Source organism: Chelonoidis abingdonii, chromosome 20, assembly GCF_003597395.2.
Source record: "Chelonoidis abingdonii isolate Lonesome George chromosome 20, CheloAbing_2.0, whole genome shotgun sequence".
NCBI lineage: Eukaryota > Metazoa > Chordata > Testudines > Testudinidae > Chelonoidis > Chelonoidis abingdonii.
In genome coordinates, this window is record NC_133788.1 from 19,127,086 (window position 1) to 19,143,620 (window position 16,535).

General features: G+C 38.7%; 1 protein-coding gene across 1 annotated transcript in view; it reads right to left on the reverse strand.

Moving 5' to 3' along the window:
• The window catches only part of MED13 (mediator complex subunit 13), an 86,927-nt gene that overhangs the window by 22,133 nt on the left and 48,259 nt on the right, over positions 1 to 16,535 (reverse strand). Inside the window, 6 exon segments of the mRNA XM_075074046.1 lie at positions 390 to 511; positions 845 to 929; positions 2,639 to 2,855; positions 9,824 to 10,510; positions 11,991 to 12,101; positions 12,430 to 12,592. Coding sequence (XP_074930147.1) covers positions 390 to 511; positions 845 to 929; positions 2,639 to 2,855; positions 9,824 to 10,510; positions 11,991 to 12,101; positions 12,430 to 12,592 — 1,385 coding nt within the window.

Here is a 16,535-nt window from a genome sequence, read left to right on the forward strand (position 1 = left end):
TTAAAATTTCCCAAATTTTTCATTGTTTTAAATATTTTTAAAAAAATTATATAAGTGGGTATGTTGGCTAAACAAGTAGAGTCTGGGCTGTAATACGAATATAGCACTGGTAATAATTATAATGTGATAGGTTTAGCTCTATGTCAAAGGCAAGTGCATTCTCATTGCCCAATAAGGATGTAAAGTGAAAGTCAGTCAAAAGTCTTATTATATATTATACTTTTATATTATATAATAGACTTATTATATACCAGTCAGTCACCAGGGAAAAATGTATTTTAAAAGTACACTAAATTTTTTTTTTTTTTTTTTTAATTTCTCCGCCACAAAATGTACAAGTCTGAACAATTTTTATCTAGCAGCTGATTTTACTTTTACAAACCACTTACTGTTAGTTCATCTTCATCAGAGTTGAAGAGATTGTCAAGGTCAGTATAAGAGACTACCAGGTCTGTTTCATGAAACAGGCTAGTTGATGCAGTGCGAGCGTGAGCAGCAATGCGTTGTGCATCTATAAAGAATATGAACATTTTATGCTCGCCATTTATTTAAATTGGGTATTTATTTCTTTTTAAATACTATTCAACTGGAGAAACCCAGATGCTATGAGCTCTTACTGAGCTAGCATATGCGTAAGTGAGGCTCCTTCACTTTTTACTAACTTATTTTAAAATTTTATATCCAAGGTATTTTTGCAAGGTTCAGTACTGAAAGTTACTGAATTTTGAAAAAAAAGATATAAATACACTTTGAAAGTTGCATGAGATGTTACTAAGAACTGCTCTGAATTGTTATCCATTCCGTAAGTCATTAATATGTTGCATTTTGAAACAAACATCTTTACCTTGCTTGACAGAAGGACTAAACAGTGACATAGCGTCTTCTCCTTCATGGGATAAAACTGTAACATTAGAGGTCCCATCTTCAGCCTGCAAAAAGGAGGAATTGTTTTGTGTTTAAAAAAAAAAAACCCACCATCTATATTACTGTATTTTTATCGAAACAAAAGCTCACTGTTGTAAATACAATAATCCTTACATGGCAAGAACCTGTAACCTTGTTAAAACTTCCCAAATAGTTCTTTTTAAATCTATTGCACATAAAGTATTGAAAATATTATAAAAAGTACCAATACTATATAATATAGTTCTATCTTCTTGCATAATTAATACCAAAAGACACAGGACAGATACCAATGTAGTTAATAAACTATTACAGTATTAAAATGTGTTCAGGTAAATAAGCAGTCCTATAAGCCATTCAATCTTTACTTCAAAAGCAAAACTTACAAAATCAGGGTTTTTTCTGTGCTGTGTACTTTTACTGATCATTTCTGCTTGAATGCAAGCATTTTTAATGATAAAGGATTTGCTAGAGAAAAATTATATACTACCATCAATGCTCAGCATAGTTTCAGAACCATTTCATTATTAAAATTAAAGCAATTTGTTTTCTCCAATTATTGATTTATGCCATCATTCCTTTACTCACCTTGTGTTTTCTCCCAGCTTCTCTTTCACTGTTTTGCCTATCCTTTTTGTTATCAGGAAAAAGGAATTCCACGTCACCATCAACAAATGCATAAGGATCAATTTCAGGTTCTTGGTCAGCTTCAGACACTACTGCTACTAGGTATTGGTTTTTACTCTGATATTGCTGCACCAGTTCATCTGAAACCTTTAAAGGCTTCCTGCACTGCACCATTAATCTGCACAGAAGAAAAATACAATTACAAAGCTGTATCAACCATCTATTGCCTAGGTTAAAGTATGAAATATCATCTGCTTTTATACAATTCCAAAGAACTTTTTAGTTAACACAGGTTCTCTTAAAAGATTTCTGGGAGAAGGGTTAAGCAATCACTTGCACAACTTAAAGTCTTTTTATGACCAAGACATACACAGTACTGCAGCCAGCATAATTTCTTCATTGTCCTTTCCAGAAACCTTAACTCAGACAAAAAATGAGAGATGGTTCAAAGTCTCACAGCAGATTAAATGTTTGCCATTTCTTGAACAAGTACAAAATTACCAAACCAACTACAGTAGCATATGCTGAACTGCAGTCTACTAACAATGACCAAGATGAAATTATCAGAGTAATTCACTAAATTGGTTTAGCAAAACTGTATGTTTTTATTAGAGTCTAAAGTTCCTGAGCATTTCACTCAAAATCACACAGAGAATTGGGAATTTAAACTCTCTTCGGGACATGGTTGGATCTGAAGAGTATCAGATGCAATTACTGTACGCAAACAGTCACAGATGGCTAGTCTTTGCTTGTTTTATGAAGACATTTAGGTATTCAAAAAAGAGAAGACTCTTACAGCATGCATGTACCACTGGGTTATTAGTTTAAATGATAATGGAGCTTACAAAGCATGTAGATAAAGCAACTAAATTTGTGATAGGAGTAGCTCAGTAAACATTAAAATGTTCAACATTCTATTGCATTTATACACAGTAGTGACATTATCAGCAATTTTTTTTTGCTGGCACAACAAACAGTTAGACCTATGAAATTCATATTCCTGAAGACAGAGAGTAAATAAGCCTAACCTCAGAAATTGAAATTTATGAGCATAGAAAACTTCTATCTTGAACTTAAAAAAAAAAAAAAAANTCATTCCTTTACTCACCTTGTGTTTTCTCCCAGCTTCTCTTTCACTGTTTTGCCTATCCTTTTTGTTATCAGGAAAAAGGAATTCCACGTCACCATCAACAAATGCATAAGGATCAATTTCAGGTTCTTGGTCAGCTTCAGACACTACTGCTACTAGGTATTGGTTTTTACTCTGATATTGCTGCACCAGTTCATCTGAAACCTTTAAAGGCTTCCTGCACTGCACCATTAATCTGCACAGAAGAAAAATACAATTACAAAGCTGTATCAACCATCTATTGCCTAGGTTAAAGTATGAAATATCATCTGCTTTTATACAATTCCAAAGAACTTTTTAGTTAACACAGGTTCTCTTAAAAGATTTCTGGGAGAAGGGTTAAGCAATCACTTGCACAACTTAAAGTCTTTTTATGACCAAGACATACACAGTACTGCAGCCAGCATAATTTCTTCATTGTCCTTTCCAGAAACCTTAACTCAGACAAAAAATGAGAGATGGTTCAAAGTCTCACAGCAGATTAAATGTTTGCCATTTCTTGAACAAGTACAAAATTACCAAACCAACTACAGTAGCATATGCTGAACTGCAGTCTACTAACAATGACCAAGATGAAATTATCAGAGTAATTCACTAAATTGGTTTAGCAAAACTGTATGTTTTTATTAGAGTCTAAAGTTCCTGAGCATTTCACTCAAAATCACACAGAGAATTGGGAATTTAAACTCTCTTCGGGACATGGTTGGATCTGAAGAGTATCAGATGCAATTACTGTACGCAAACAGTCACAGATGGCTAGTCTTTGCTTGTTTTATGAAGACATTTAGGTATTCAAAAAAGAGAAGACTCTTACAGCATGCATGTACCACTGGGTTATTAGTTTAAATGATAATGGAGCTTACAAAGCATGTAGATAAAGCAACTAAATTTGTGATAGGAGTAGCTCAGTAAACATTAAAATGTTCAACATTCTATTGCATTTATACACAGTAGTGACATTATCAGCAATTTTTTTTTGCTGGCACAACAAACAGTTAGACCTATGAAATTCATATTCCTGAAGACAGAGAGTAAATAAGCCTAACCTCAGAAATTGAAATTTATGAGCATAGAAAACTTCTATCTTGAACTTAAAAAAAAAAAAAAAGTAGAAAAAAGTAGAAAACAAACAAATCTATAGTATGGTTATACACACATCCCCTTCTTTGCACTGTCTGCCCCAAAACAGGTGACCAACTTAATCTGGCAACCATTCACCAAGACAGGAGAGGATGTGAGCAAAATACAACCTTCAAACGGCAGGAAAGTACCAATAACCTCAATACCAATGTAGCTGTATTATTATGTCTGCGCCAGACTCAGATACCTTTTCTGCTTGAAAGTTGTTTCTTCTCCAAAACTCAATATAATGGCCAGTGCGAAAAGTGGGTGCATCTTCAAGAACAGGTTTGCATAAACCTCTATTAAGTCCCAGCTGCACGATGATATGCCTTGTTGCTGAATTCATTCATGCCATATGCTCAAATGGCGTATGAGCTGACAAGGATATTCATGGTACTTAAGTTTCAGAGCAAAATCACAGCCCCATCTATAAAAATCTTCAATGCACTTCTGTTCTTCCCATTTTTCAATCAATGCTATCACATAAGAGACGCCAAAGAGACACCACAACTACCATTGCCTGTTTTGATAGCCTAGGCTAAGAGTAATTGGAGTGTGGAATAGGAGGATAAATTTGTGAGACACCACAAAGAGGTCTACAGAAATGAGTAGAGGATAGCACAAGCCATTTCAGAAATTACATTTATTTAAGGGAGGAACTACCTCAACCTCTGTACCTGAGAAGACACATTGACACTCTCAGGCTTTCCTCAGCACCTTAAACATCTTCTCAGCATAAGACTAACAGTAGACTGAAAGAAAATTGCTAAGTTATGCTTTTGCATCCAATCAAGACCATTTTGAAATAGAGCGCAGTCCAACCTGACTCTCAATCCCATAACCCTGGCATTATTTAGAATAGCTTCTGTGCAGCATCTTACAGCTAACAGGGACTTCAACCCATCCTTCTCAGGCAACGATGATATGCTTGATCAGATCTTGTATCTCCAGGATTATCCCCAGGCAGGCAATGAACTTGCTGTGATTGTACGTCAGACAGCTGGCATTTACAATTGGAGCAACGCTTGACACAGCTGGAGCGCTTTTCCCTTTTCCAACATCCTATATAAACTAACACAACAAAAAGACTTGGAAAACTAACTCGTTAGAAACAAGCAATTTGAGTTACAAGACAAACAGCTAGAAGAAAAGATTTTAAGTATTTGCTTTCTTTTTTAATTATCCAGAGGGAAAAAATATATAGTAGCAAGCTATTCTGGAATAATTATAGTCAATAAGTCGTTAAACTAGAGGCTATAAAAAAGGAAAGATGAAATTTCTTACTCTGACAAGAGTAAACCTTGAATTAGAATATATATTTCTTTACTGTCTGGAAGGGTGGAAGAAACTGATAATTGAATGGTGTAACACTACACACACACACTGTCTTGAAAGAATTACCAGACCCTACTAGCTGGAAAACTAAAACTATCAGCCAAAGGCCAGTATAAAAGATAGAGAGAAGAAAAGCTCCAGGAGCTCTGCTGCTGCTCTCAGCATTTCAAAACAGCAAAATAGTTATGACAGTTGTCAGTTTGACTATTACACAAAGGGTGTGAATAGCCAGTGAAACTGACAGTCTTAGTTTCATTCTGCTGCTGTGGTAGAAAGCTATAAGCAGCAGACTTAAACTGGCTACAGTAACTCCTCACTTAAAAGCTGTCAGGGTTAACTTTCCTTGTTACATTGCTGATCAATTAGGGAACACGCTCATTTAAAGTTGTGTAATGCTCCCTTCTAATGACATTTGGCAGCCAACTGCTTTGTCTACTGCTTGCAGGAAGAGCGGTCTGTTGCAGCTAGCTGGTGGGGGCGTGGAACCAGAATGGACCGGCAGCCTCCTATCAGCTCCCTGTTCCCCTAAGTTCCCTGTGCAGCAGCTGCCTGCAGTTCAGCTGTGTCCCTCCCGCCCCACTGCCATGTGCTGCTCCTGCCCTCTGCCTTGGAGCTGCTCCCCGAGACTCCTGCTTGCTGTGCGGGGGGGGGGGGGGGGAATTGAGGAAGAGGGGAGCTAATGTCAGAGTGTCCCCCTCCCCCCTACACCCCACTTACCCCATCTTCCATAGAGCAGGGCTCAGGACAGAGGGAGCTTGTAGCATCTGTGGTCTCAGCAAGCAGATCTAATTAACAAGGCATTGTACTTAAGGGAAATGCACATATCTCCCTCCATTCCTGCTGCCTTGCAGAGTGAGAGGGTTAACCTTGAGGGCTCAACCAATTGCTAGTTCATTATTTAGCAGTAAGGGATATATCCCACCCTCTGACTCCTCCACCTCAACCAAGCTTCACAATCATCATCACTGTGTACCAGTATTAAACTGTTAAACTGTTTAAAACATATAGTGGGGAGGGGGGGGTGTCTTATCTGGTGAGAAAAATTTCCCTGGAACCTAACCTCCTCATTTACATTAAATTCTTATGGGGTAATTGGATTCGCTTAACATCATTTTGCTTAAAAAGTTACATTTTTCAGGAACGTAACTAACTACAACATTAAGTGAGGAGTTACTGTATTTACCATCTCAGCAAAGAAAACAGCAATTGTTTGCATGCAGTTCACATTTGGAAGGTTTTCTTTTCAACTATATAGGCTACAATTTGAAATTTTATACACACACACACACACACGCTTAAATTTTGCTGACATGGATGGATCAGGTACCTTTTTTCACCAGAAGAAGCTCCCTACAAAGTGGTGAGTAAGTTTTCAAGCCCTGTATTTTATTTATATGAGTACAACAATTAGAATTAAAAAAAAAGTTTTAAGAAGATTAGTTTAAGTCCTTTTGATGGTTTATTTCCTGGCAATATTTCCTTCCGTAAGTTCTAATACCTACCCTTTTTTAGCAAGCCAAAGACAAAATGCTTGTAGGATTGCACATCAAGAAATTAGTACATTTCCATCAAGTTAACACTTCACATAGTAGTAAACACTGGAAGAATATGGTTCATACTGGAAATAATACACAATCAACAGGGCTGTTCCTCAAACACACTTCTCTACTGTGAAAGTCATCAATACTTTCTAGGGTCAGTTTCTGCTGCTACATGAACCTGTAGCTACTGAGTTTACAGGAAGGAAACATTTCTCTTTCTGCAGCATTCTTATATCAATCTAGGAGTGTTTCTGAAAGAAGCAGGTCCACAAAAGAAAAACTGGCATAAGAGTATGTAAATATATCCAGAAGACTAGTTTAATATATAAAGAGCAGAGATGCTATTATTGACTCAATCAAATTAACTTTAAAACTAAAAGCTATTGCCTCTAACTCAATCCATAATTTATCAAAACTATGGAAGTCTTAAGGGGGAGGTGAGGCAGAAGAAGTGAGGAAGTGAGCTGCAGACAGACTCAAATTAACATTTTGGGCAAAACAATAAAAATCTCACTACAGCTAAACTTCTAAACCAATTTATAAAATCTGAAAGAATCTGTACCCTTTTATCTATTTGGAACTGAACACAGTGTTTCTTTAAAAAACCCATATAGCTCAAGCTTTCTTACAGTGCTAAAATACTACAAGGAGGTAACTTATGGTGGGTTGAGGATCATTTTACAGAGGGCTGAAAAACCAGTTTCCAAAAGAAACCCAGATTGAGTCTTATCCAAATAAGTTTGTCTGCCCTGAAGAAAGATTATTTAAAAATAAGGATTTCCATGAGATTTGCGGGCTATCAGCACCAACAACAGAAATCTTAATAGTTAGCTTTCTTTGACTGATAACCTCAATCTCTTTATTAAGGCACTTTTCTGCAAGACACAAAAGAAGTGTCACATTGAATATAAAAGCACTGATTGGAGCACTGCAACAGCGATAATTGAACAGTCCCTTGACCTCAACAACCAGGCCAACAAGCAGATTCCAGATATTTTACAGTAGGTGTGGCCCCTCTTAAAAACTGATGTCTTCCAGGCAGCATGACTGACTCCTCTTCTGCTCCCAGTAACACTACCTAGTATATACTTCCTAAAGGTCACTCAGATCAATTGCTTTTTCTCACCACAGCTTCTGAAACACTTGAAACAAAGGTAAAAAGGTATACGAAGCTTCTAGAGTTTAACAGAATGAGGCCAATCATAATTATCTTCTATGAACCTATAGATATCTTCTTTATTTTATATATACAGAAGACAATATAAGAAGAGGGGGGGAAAAAAATCAGTCTCTGGCTCACACTTTTTCTTTGAAAATGGAATCAAATGACCTCAGACAAAAATTCCCCAATACTAAGCAAGTCTGATCTGAAGCAGAGCTGACCTTCCAAGCTGAACTGCTGTTAAAAATCTTTCAGCTATTTCCCTGTCCAGTACAAGAGAGAGTTTCCATTGCTGGCTTCTTGCTCTATATCCCTGCAACGTGTAATATGGGCTAATGCAGCTATGTTGCTACCTGAGACTAATATTCTTAGCCCCCCCAAAAAACTTCCACCATTTTAGATAAAACACTAGTTTAATGTTAAGGTAGCAGCACGGAGCAAAAGCCATCTTCAGCATGCTTCTCTGACCGAGTATTTCTAATTATACAAACAAACAGTGGGACCAGTCTGGATCTCCACCTAGAAAGGACTATCAAAGCAGTCCTACTTGCAATATAACTGACTGTAGAATTCTAGCTTACAGACAGATCCAACTATCCAGAACATGTTTTCCTCTTCTGTGCTAGGTTCTTCTGATCACAAAGGAAGAGGCAGAAGAACGCAGAAGGATAGCCCATTATGAAAAAAGAGGCAATGCTAGAACACAGGCTGGAGTTGCTCTGAAAATGCTCCTGCACACATTTATATGGAAAATGACTGACTCTTTTTGAAAAGCTCAAAACAAGAGGGAGAATTAAACAGGTATTCAAAGGAACATATATTACAGCATATAAAAGCTAGTCAGACACATGGACAAACATATACTATTTCTATGTATTCATCTATTAAAACTGGAACTACAAGCACCTTCCCACACCTACAGGATTCTCTCGGTCTGAGACCTTCTACAATGCATATGGTGGAAGTGGGGGCAGAGGAGGGTGTGTAAGAATGGGACTTACAGTGGACCTGAATCAAAGACTTGAAGAAACCATGACCACAGAACTCTTATCCTGTGTTCACTTAAAAGCAGCAGATGCCTTTTTGTCTAACAGGCTAATTTTTACTAATGTGCCTTCTAGTGGCCTGGATCACATGCAGCTAAACTATAAAAATAATCAATCCAGTTTTAAAAGGAGAATTTGACCAAATAGGAAAGTCAAGTTTCAGTTCAGACTCTTAAATCATGAACTATTAATTAAGATTTGAAAGTTGTTAGAAAACTCAAGGTCTGTTAGAAAGATACCAATCCTTCTACTGGACAACTAGGAATCTATTTGGGGTCCACTGGGTGGGAAGGGGTAAATACACTTTACAGTCCCAAACAGGCACAATTCATCTGCAGAAGAGAGATTAATGATGGAAACATGAACAGTACCCCTTGACTGTGCTCTTCAATTCCTCCTAATTTAAGCCGTGAGTTAGCAAGGTCCTTACCCATGTGCCTAACTTTATGCAAGCAAGTAGCTGTAGTAAAGTCAATGGGACTACTCACACTCATATGTTTAAAGTTAGCTGTGACTTTAAGGCCATTATATCTTGGGCTCCAGGTCAGCAGACAAACTTACAGTACCAATTCTATTTCATGACATATTTCCACATGGTAAAAAAACTCTTGACTTTTGATTACAAACACACACCAACCTTTCATTTTGGAGATTCAGCTCTGTGATAAAGAATCTCAAATTATTACAATGCACTTTTAATGTTTTTTCTCTAAGGACATGAACATTTTCCAAACTCAGACAAATGAATGCTCTCTCTATTGCATGAATGGAGTTCCTAAAGGGTTACTGTGAAACTCAAATGTCCTTTCATAAAAATCATTGACATTTTGAATGAGACTGCAGTTCAAATACCATATACTGTATTAAAGAAATGACATACTAGTCTGGTTTAAAAAAGACTCTTGTTTGGCAATTTTATAGTGAGTTACATTGTTGAGTGCTTTAAAAAAGTACCTACTCTGTAACTGATGTTATGTTGTCCTGTCCAGTTGGTCCTACTGGATCATCTCTGAATTTATCACTTGGAAGTTGTGGTGGTAAGAATTCCACATCCTTTTTCTTTGGAACTTTGTAAAACTTCCAAGTGGTGTTAGCATCATCTTCCTCCAAATTCATTGCAGTACCAACATACATTATAGGTTCTATAATTTCTGGGAATTGAGGTGGAAAAGGCTGAGACAATGGGTCTATCCTGTCTTCCATTGTTTTTGTGGGAACCAAGGGATCTGGTGTTGGCATCTGATAGAAATGCTGGCTCTGAGGAGTAGAAGGAGTTTTAGTTACCCCTTCATCAACGACATCACATGGGTGAGGACTAAGTGGTGGTGGTTGAGGTGAATTTGCCATTTCACTGCCATGCATCTGAGGAGTCTTTGCTACATCATTATTAGTTCTGATATTTGAAAATCTCACTTGACTGTCTGGTGCTGTGATCACAAGCCTCTGACTTGCTGAATCTGCCTCCATGGCAACATCGTCACTAATAGATGCACGATGGTGAAAAGGAGTCAAAGGGCGTTTTTGTGGCTTATCCCCCTTCTCTTGCTTCTCATTTGTCTTGTGCTTCGGAGCTGCTTGTTGTTGTTGGCCTACAGGTGGTGCCTGCCCCTGCTGACCCGAACTTCTTGGTTTAAAATTTTTGTGCCTGGAAAACAAATGGAGAATAATATTTCAATGAATCCCTGAAGTATATCAACACTTATACTTCATTTTATATGAACTAGATTTTTCTTTAAAAATAAATACATCACTTTGAGAAATTCTAAGTATTCTAGAACAGTGCTTCTCAAAGCCGGTCCGCCACTTGCTCAGGAAAAGCCTCTGGTGGTCCAGGCCGGTTTATTTATCTGCAGCGTCTGCAGATTCGGCCGATCGCAGCTCCCACTGGCTGCAGTTCGCAGCTGCAGGCCAATGGGGGCTGCGGAAAGCGGCGTGGGTCGAGGGAAGTGCTGGCCGCCCTTCCCACAGCCCCCATTAGCTGGAAGCGGTGAACCGCAGCCAGTGGGAGCTGCGATCAGCTGAACCTGAAGATGCAGCAGGTAAACAAACCGGCCCAGACCACTAGAGGCTTTCCCTGAACAAGCAGTGGCCCGACTTTGTAAAGCACTGTTCTAGAAGGTATTACAGAGTAAAGCAGGAAAAACATAGTAGCCTAGTTTTGAGAGAGACACAAGTTGGGTGAGGTAATATCTTTTATTGAACTAACTTTTGTTGGTGAAAGACAAGCTTTTGAACTACACAAAAAAAACTCTTTTTCAGATCTGGAATATACAATTATGAAAACCCAAGTAATCCACTATTAATTCACACTTTTAGTTAATTCAGATTAACTTTCCTTTGTGCCTGTGCAGATAAGCTCTTAAACTCAATCATTAACATCACAGTCACATAACATTTGATATTCTATGTGGTGGAACGACAAAAAAAGTCCAAAAAGCCCCAACCTAGGCTACCACTAGGATTAACAGTACTTCAATTACATTTGAAACACGACTGTTAGTGTGTTCTCGAAACCTTTTCCCCCACACTTTTCAAAGCAAAAAACTATAATAGAAATCTGGAAATTAGAACACAAGGTTTTTCCAGTGGTCTCTAGATATTGTGCGACGTTCACCGGAAGCAAGTGCTGCTTAATACTGTTAATCAGCCATAACAGGCGTTTTCAATCCACTCAACCTTTCTGGAGAATGCAGATACTGCCCCAACAAAGGGAAAAGTATCTCCTTCCCAAATCCTCAAGGCCCCACACCAGCTCTCCTTCTGGCTTCTTCCTCCTATGCCTGCCAACACCACATTGCACTAGCCAAAGACTCTCGTCCCAGGCCTTACGTGCCCTCAGAACTCCACACTTGAATTCAGAAATCCACATTTAGCTGCCATTAGATCACTGTGCTGATCCATGCAAAGAAAGAAAAATCCACTTGTTAGTTTAACTGTAGGTGTGAGCCCTTCACCAAGAGTCTATAATGGAGTTCAGGACTCAGGATACACGACCTAATAAATCATCATGTAGGTCCCGCACAGTACTGACAGTTACGGTTTAGTATTCCCAAGTCCATCATTAAAACCATTCCTGCATACTTCACTGTGTCTACATTATTGGACAAGTCTACTGGGTACTGTACCTTGAGCAATTGCAATTTGTCCTCTGTGTGGCTTCAACGAAGTCCCAGGATGCTACTTTGTCAGCTGTCTCTTCAACACATAAGCAATTTGACGTAGCAGAATACTTTCTCCTAGGATTCAATATTGGGGAGTTATTGTCAACTAGAATGTATGTTCTCTCTTAACATTTAGCAGAGGGTAAAAAACTAATAGATATAAGAGTCAGGAAAGACAAAAAGCGTTATACTGAAGAAATAAGCAATGTGAACTAGCATTTGCAGTAAGTTACTTCTTTAAAGTGTTTCAAAAGTAAAAACGCACTTTGCTGATTAACAACAGGCTTTAGTAGCCTTGCTTCAAACCATTTTGTGCAGCAATAAGCTGTACAATATTTATATATAATTAAGGCATACTATTTAATATACAGTTTTAATGTTAGTTTCAGAAAGGAGTACATACTTGTTCTGTGCTCTGTTCATATTGCATTCTTGCCAAACTCGATCCACCACCTGATTGGCTAGTTTTCTAGGGATTTTGCCACCATGGTGGCTAGTACTGTCAGAGCTAAATCCATCAGAAACAGAAGAAAATTTCACCCACTTCTGGGCTGACTGAGCATCAACTGAAAATAGAAAAGCAGCATAAAAGTTTTGCTAATTTTTTTTTTTTTTTTTTTTTTTTTTTTTTTTTTTTTTAAATCGGACAACATGACTCTAGAGGTCCATACGACTCAAACACTGTTCCAGCCAATGTGCAAAACAAAACACTATCCCTTTGAGGGATGTATTGTGTTACATATTTTAAAATGAGGAATAAAAAAAAAGTAGAAAAAATGTAGGTATACACGGTGTACAGTGAGATAGTGTCATGTCATGCAGAAAAACGGCATACAAATTTAAAGTGAAGTGAGTTCCCATGCCACCTCAAATTTCTTTAGAAGCTACATTGAACATTTAATAGAATCTCACTCCTGCAATAGGAACACTATCGAGCCTATCCAAGAACAAATGTATTTTGTGATCATATTAAACACTGCTGTTTTTCCTCTTTCATGTGTTATCACAAGTAGAATGATTCTCTCTCCCCACCCCCTAACAAGGTGTATTACTCAGCAGTCTCTGGTCAATATTTTTCTTCATGAGCCAAATATTAGAAAGAAAGACTAACTCCCCTAGAAGAAAATATATCTCTAGGAATACTGCACCTCTTTTCTCAAGGAACAAGTTTAAATATACATTTCAAACTAAAAGCAGCACCAACAGGACTTCTCAAGCATATATTTGTGTGTAACTTGTCCGTGTGCACGAGTACTTTATATAGATACAAATACACCCAAAAACATGTAAACTGTATAAAATAATTATTAATCCTTCACTGTATACAGTTTGATCATGAAAAGTTGACTTACAGTTTGATCCAAAGGCCACTGAAGTCAACAGGAATATTTACAGTAACTTCAGTGGGTTTTAATTCCATCCCTTAACATGGCCTTCTGCAATTCCTATTGCATTTTGATATTCCCCAATTATCTAATATGCTATTCACTGGGGGAACACAGATGCATAATTAAATGCAGGTATATAATGTATACATTTTGAAGGATGTAAACTCCAAAGGAAGACGACTTATGTAGAATGGTGCGAAGGGCATGATGCCTTCTGCATTTACTAAATGATATTTTTACTTGTGATTTGTGTTGTGCTGCATTTGGATGAAAATTGGAATTTAATTAAAAATGCACAAACACACCAATATTTTATTAATTAAACAACATATCCAGCACATCTAAGGTAAGTATCAAAAACTTTATTCATGTGTTGTATTTAAAACTGATTTTTTGAAACAAGAATTATTAGATGGGAGTTAGTAAACTGGCTGATTAAGAATCTGGCCCACGACAACCCAAAACAAAGGTATTTAGGTACCCAAAGATGCCATAGGAATTTTTTAAGTGCCTAATCCCCACCGGAATCAATGGGAAAGAGACCCAAACTTGTTTAAGGTCTTTTGAAAATCTCACTAGACACCTAGTCTTTAGGCATCTTTAGGCACCTAAATATTTTTGATAATCTGTCCCTATGTGCTTCAAGTTTTTCAAATTAATAGACCTCATCCCCTGGTTTTTATTCACAGATAGGAAGAGGAAAAAAGCTCTCCAGCTTTCTTGATTCCCCATCGGTTTCTCAATTCTGAATGAATTAGTCCAAAAGAAAATATTCTCTCTGCACCTGTTAGCTAGACTGAAACCATAAGTAATGAATGTGGAAGCTTCTCTGCACAACAAAAAAAAAACCTCACAGTACTTACATTTGGAAAAAATGTAAATATCAGCATTTCCTCAATGTAAAAACTGAAAATACAGATGCTTAATGCAATATATAATAATGACATTTATAAAACTTGAGCTGACCTCAAAAACAAAAATGTTTTCCTCTAATTCTGTATGTAAATCAGAAAAGCAACACTAACTCATAAAAAGATGCATATTTGTTGTTTCAGTTATGTTCATAGTAAATTTAGGCCCTTAATATAGGCTAAAATCAAGTTAATCATAATTTCAAACAGCTTTATTTTTAAAAAGAAAAAAATGCAGGATTTAAATTAAAAAAAATCTCTTTAAAATCATTGATTTTTATCCACCCTGGCTAAGGAGGTATTCAAAAGTCTCAAGGCAGTGACTAAACTTTCATTAGAAGAGCTCCAGTGCTAACACTAAGTCCACGTCTACACTACGGGATAATATCGAATTAGCTAAAATCGGTTTTATAAAACTGATATTATAAATTCGATTTCATGCCGCCACACTAGGCACAGTAATTTTCGGCGTTGTGCATCCATGGTCGAGGCTAATGTCGATTTCTGAAGCGTTGCATTGTGGGTAGTTTTCGTGCTATCCCCATAGTTTCCCGCAGTCTCCCCCGCCCCTTGGAATTCTGGGTTGAATCATTATTGTCGCAGGGGGTTCTGGTAAATGTCATCAGTCATTCCTTCCTCCGGGAAAACATCAGCTGACAATCCTTTCGCGTCGTTTTTTTCCCTGGATTGCCCTGGCAGAAGCGCCATAGCAACGGCAACCATGGAGCCGTTCAGCTTTTTTTTTTTCCGGCACCGTATGTGTACTGGATGCCGCGCGGAGAGAGAGGCGATATCTATCCCACCAGCGCTACACAGCAGCATTCACTTGCATTTTTTGCAATGATAGCAGAAATGGTTACCGGTCGTTCTGGTACCGATTCTACGCCTGCCGGAGAAAACTGGCAATGAGATGACAAGTTATCTCTCCTCCTCTGTACTGTCCGCTGCTATCATGAGTGCCCCTGGCTGAAATCGGCCGGGGGCGTTTTGCAAACGCAAAAGCAAAATTGGGATTGACTCACTTGGGACTGAGTCAATCCCTTCCTTAGGGTTTCTAAAAATAGAGTCAGTCCTGCCTAGAATAAGGGGCAATCACTGTATTAGAGGACCAGTGTATCAGAGCACAGCTGCTCCGTGTCAGTATTCACAGGGGGTGCCCCTGCAACAACCCCACCCGTTGCTTCCCTCCTCCCCCAACCTTCCTGGGCTACCGTGGGCAGTGTCCCCCCCATTTGTGTCATGAAGTTATAAAGAATGCAGGAATATAGAAACAAGAGACTTGTTAGTGAGAAAAATGAGGGGGAGGCAGCCTCCCGGGCTATGACAGTCCAGGCAGTACGGAATCTTTTCTTTACACAGAAAGGGAGAGGGCTGATGAAGCTCAGCCCCAGCAATCTTTGCTATGATGAAGACAGTTACCAGCCGTTCTGTACCATCTACTGGGAGTAACTGGGAGTCATTCCATTTTTACCCAGGCGCCCCGGCCAGCCTCTACCTGAGGCCAGCCAGGGCACTCACGGGCTGATGGCGATGACGGATATCAGTCATATTGTACCGTCTACCACCGGGGAGGGGAGAGGAGCGGATACTGCTCTTCACTGCTGCAGCATCGCGTCTACCAGCAGCATTCAGTACACATAGGGTGACACTTGAAAGTAGTCAAGAAATGATTTCTTTCCCTTTTTCTTTCACGTGGTGGTGGTGGTGGGGGAAACTGAGGAGCTATTCCCTGAACCACGCCAGACACTGTGTTTGAACCTACAGACATTGGGAGCTCAGCCAAGAATGCAAATACTTTTCAGAGACTGCTGTGGACTGTGGGATAGCTGGAGTCCTCAGTACCCCCTCCCTCCCCCATGAGCGTCCATTTGAGTCTCTGGCTTCCCGTTATACGCTTGTCACGCAGCGCTGTGTATCCCTGGAGATTTTTTTTCAAACGCTTTGGCATTTCGTGTTCTGTAACGGAACTCTGATACAACAGATTTGTCTCCCCATACAGCGATCAGATCTAGTATCTCCAGTATGGTCCATGCTGGAGCTCTTTTTGGATTTGAGACTGCATCGCCGCCCGTGCTGATCAGAGCTCCACGCTGGGCAAACAGGAAATGTAATTCAAAAGTTCGCGGGGCTTTTCCTGTTTACCTGGCAGCTGCATCCGAGTTCAGATTGCTCTCCAGAGCGGTCAGTGGTGCACTGTGGGATACCGCCCG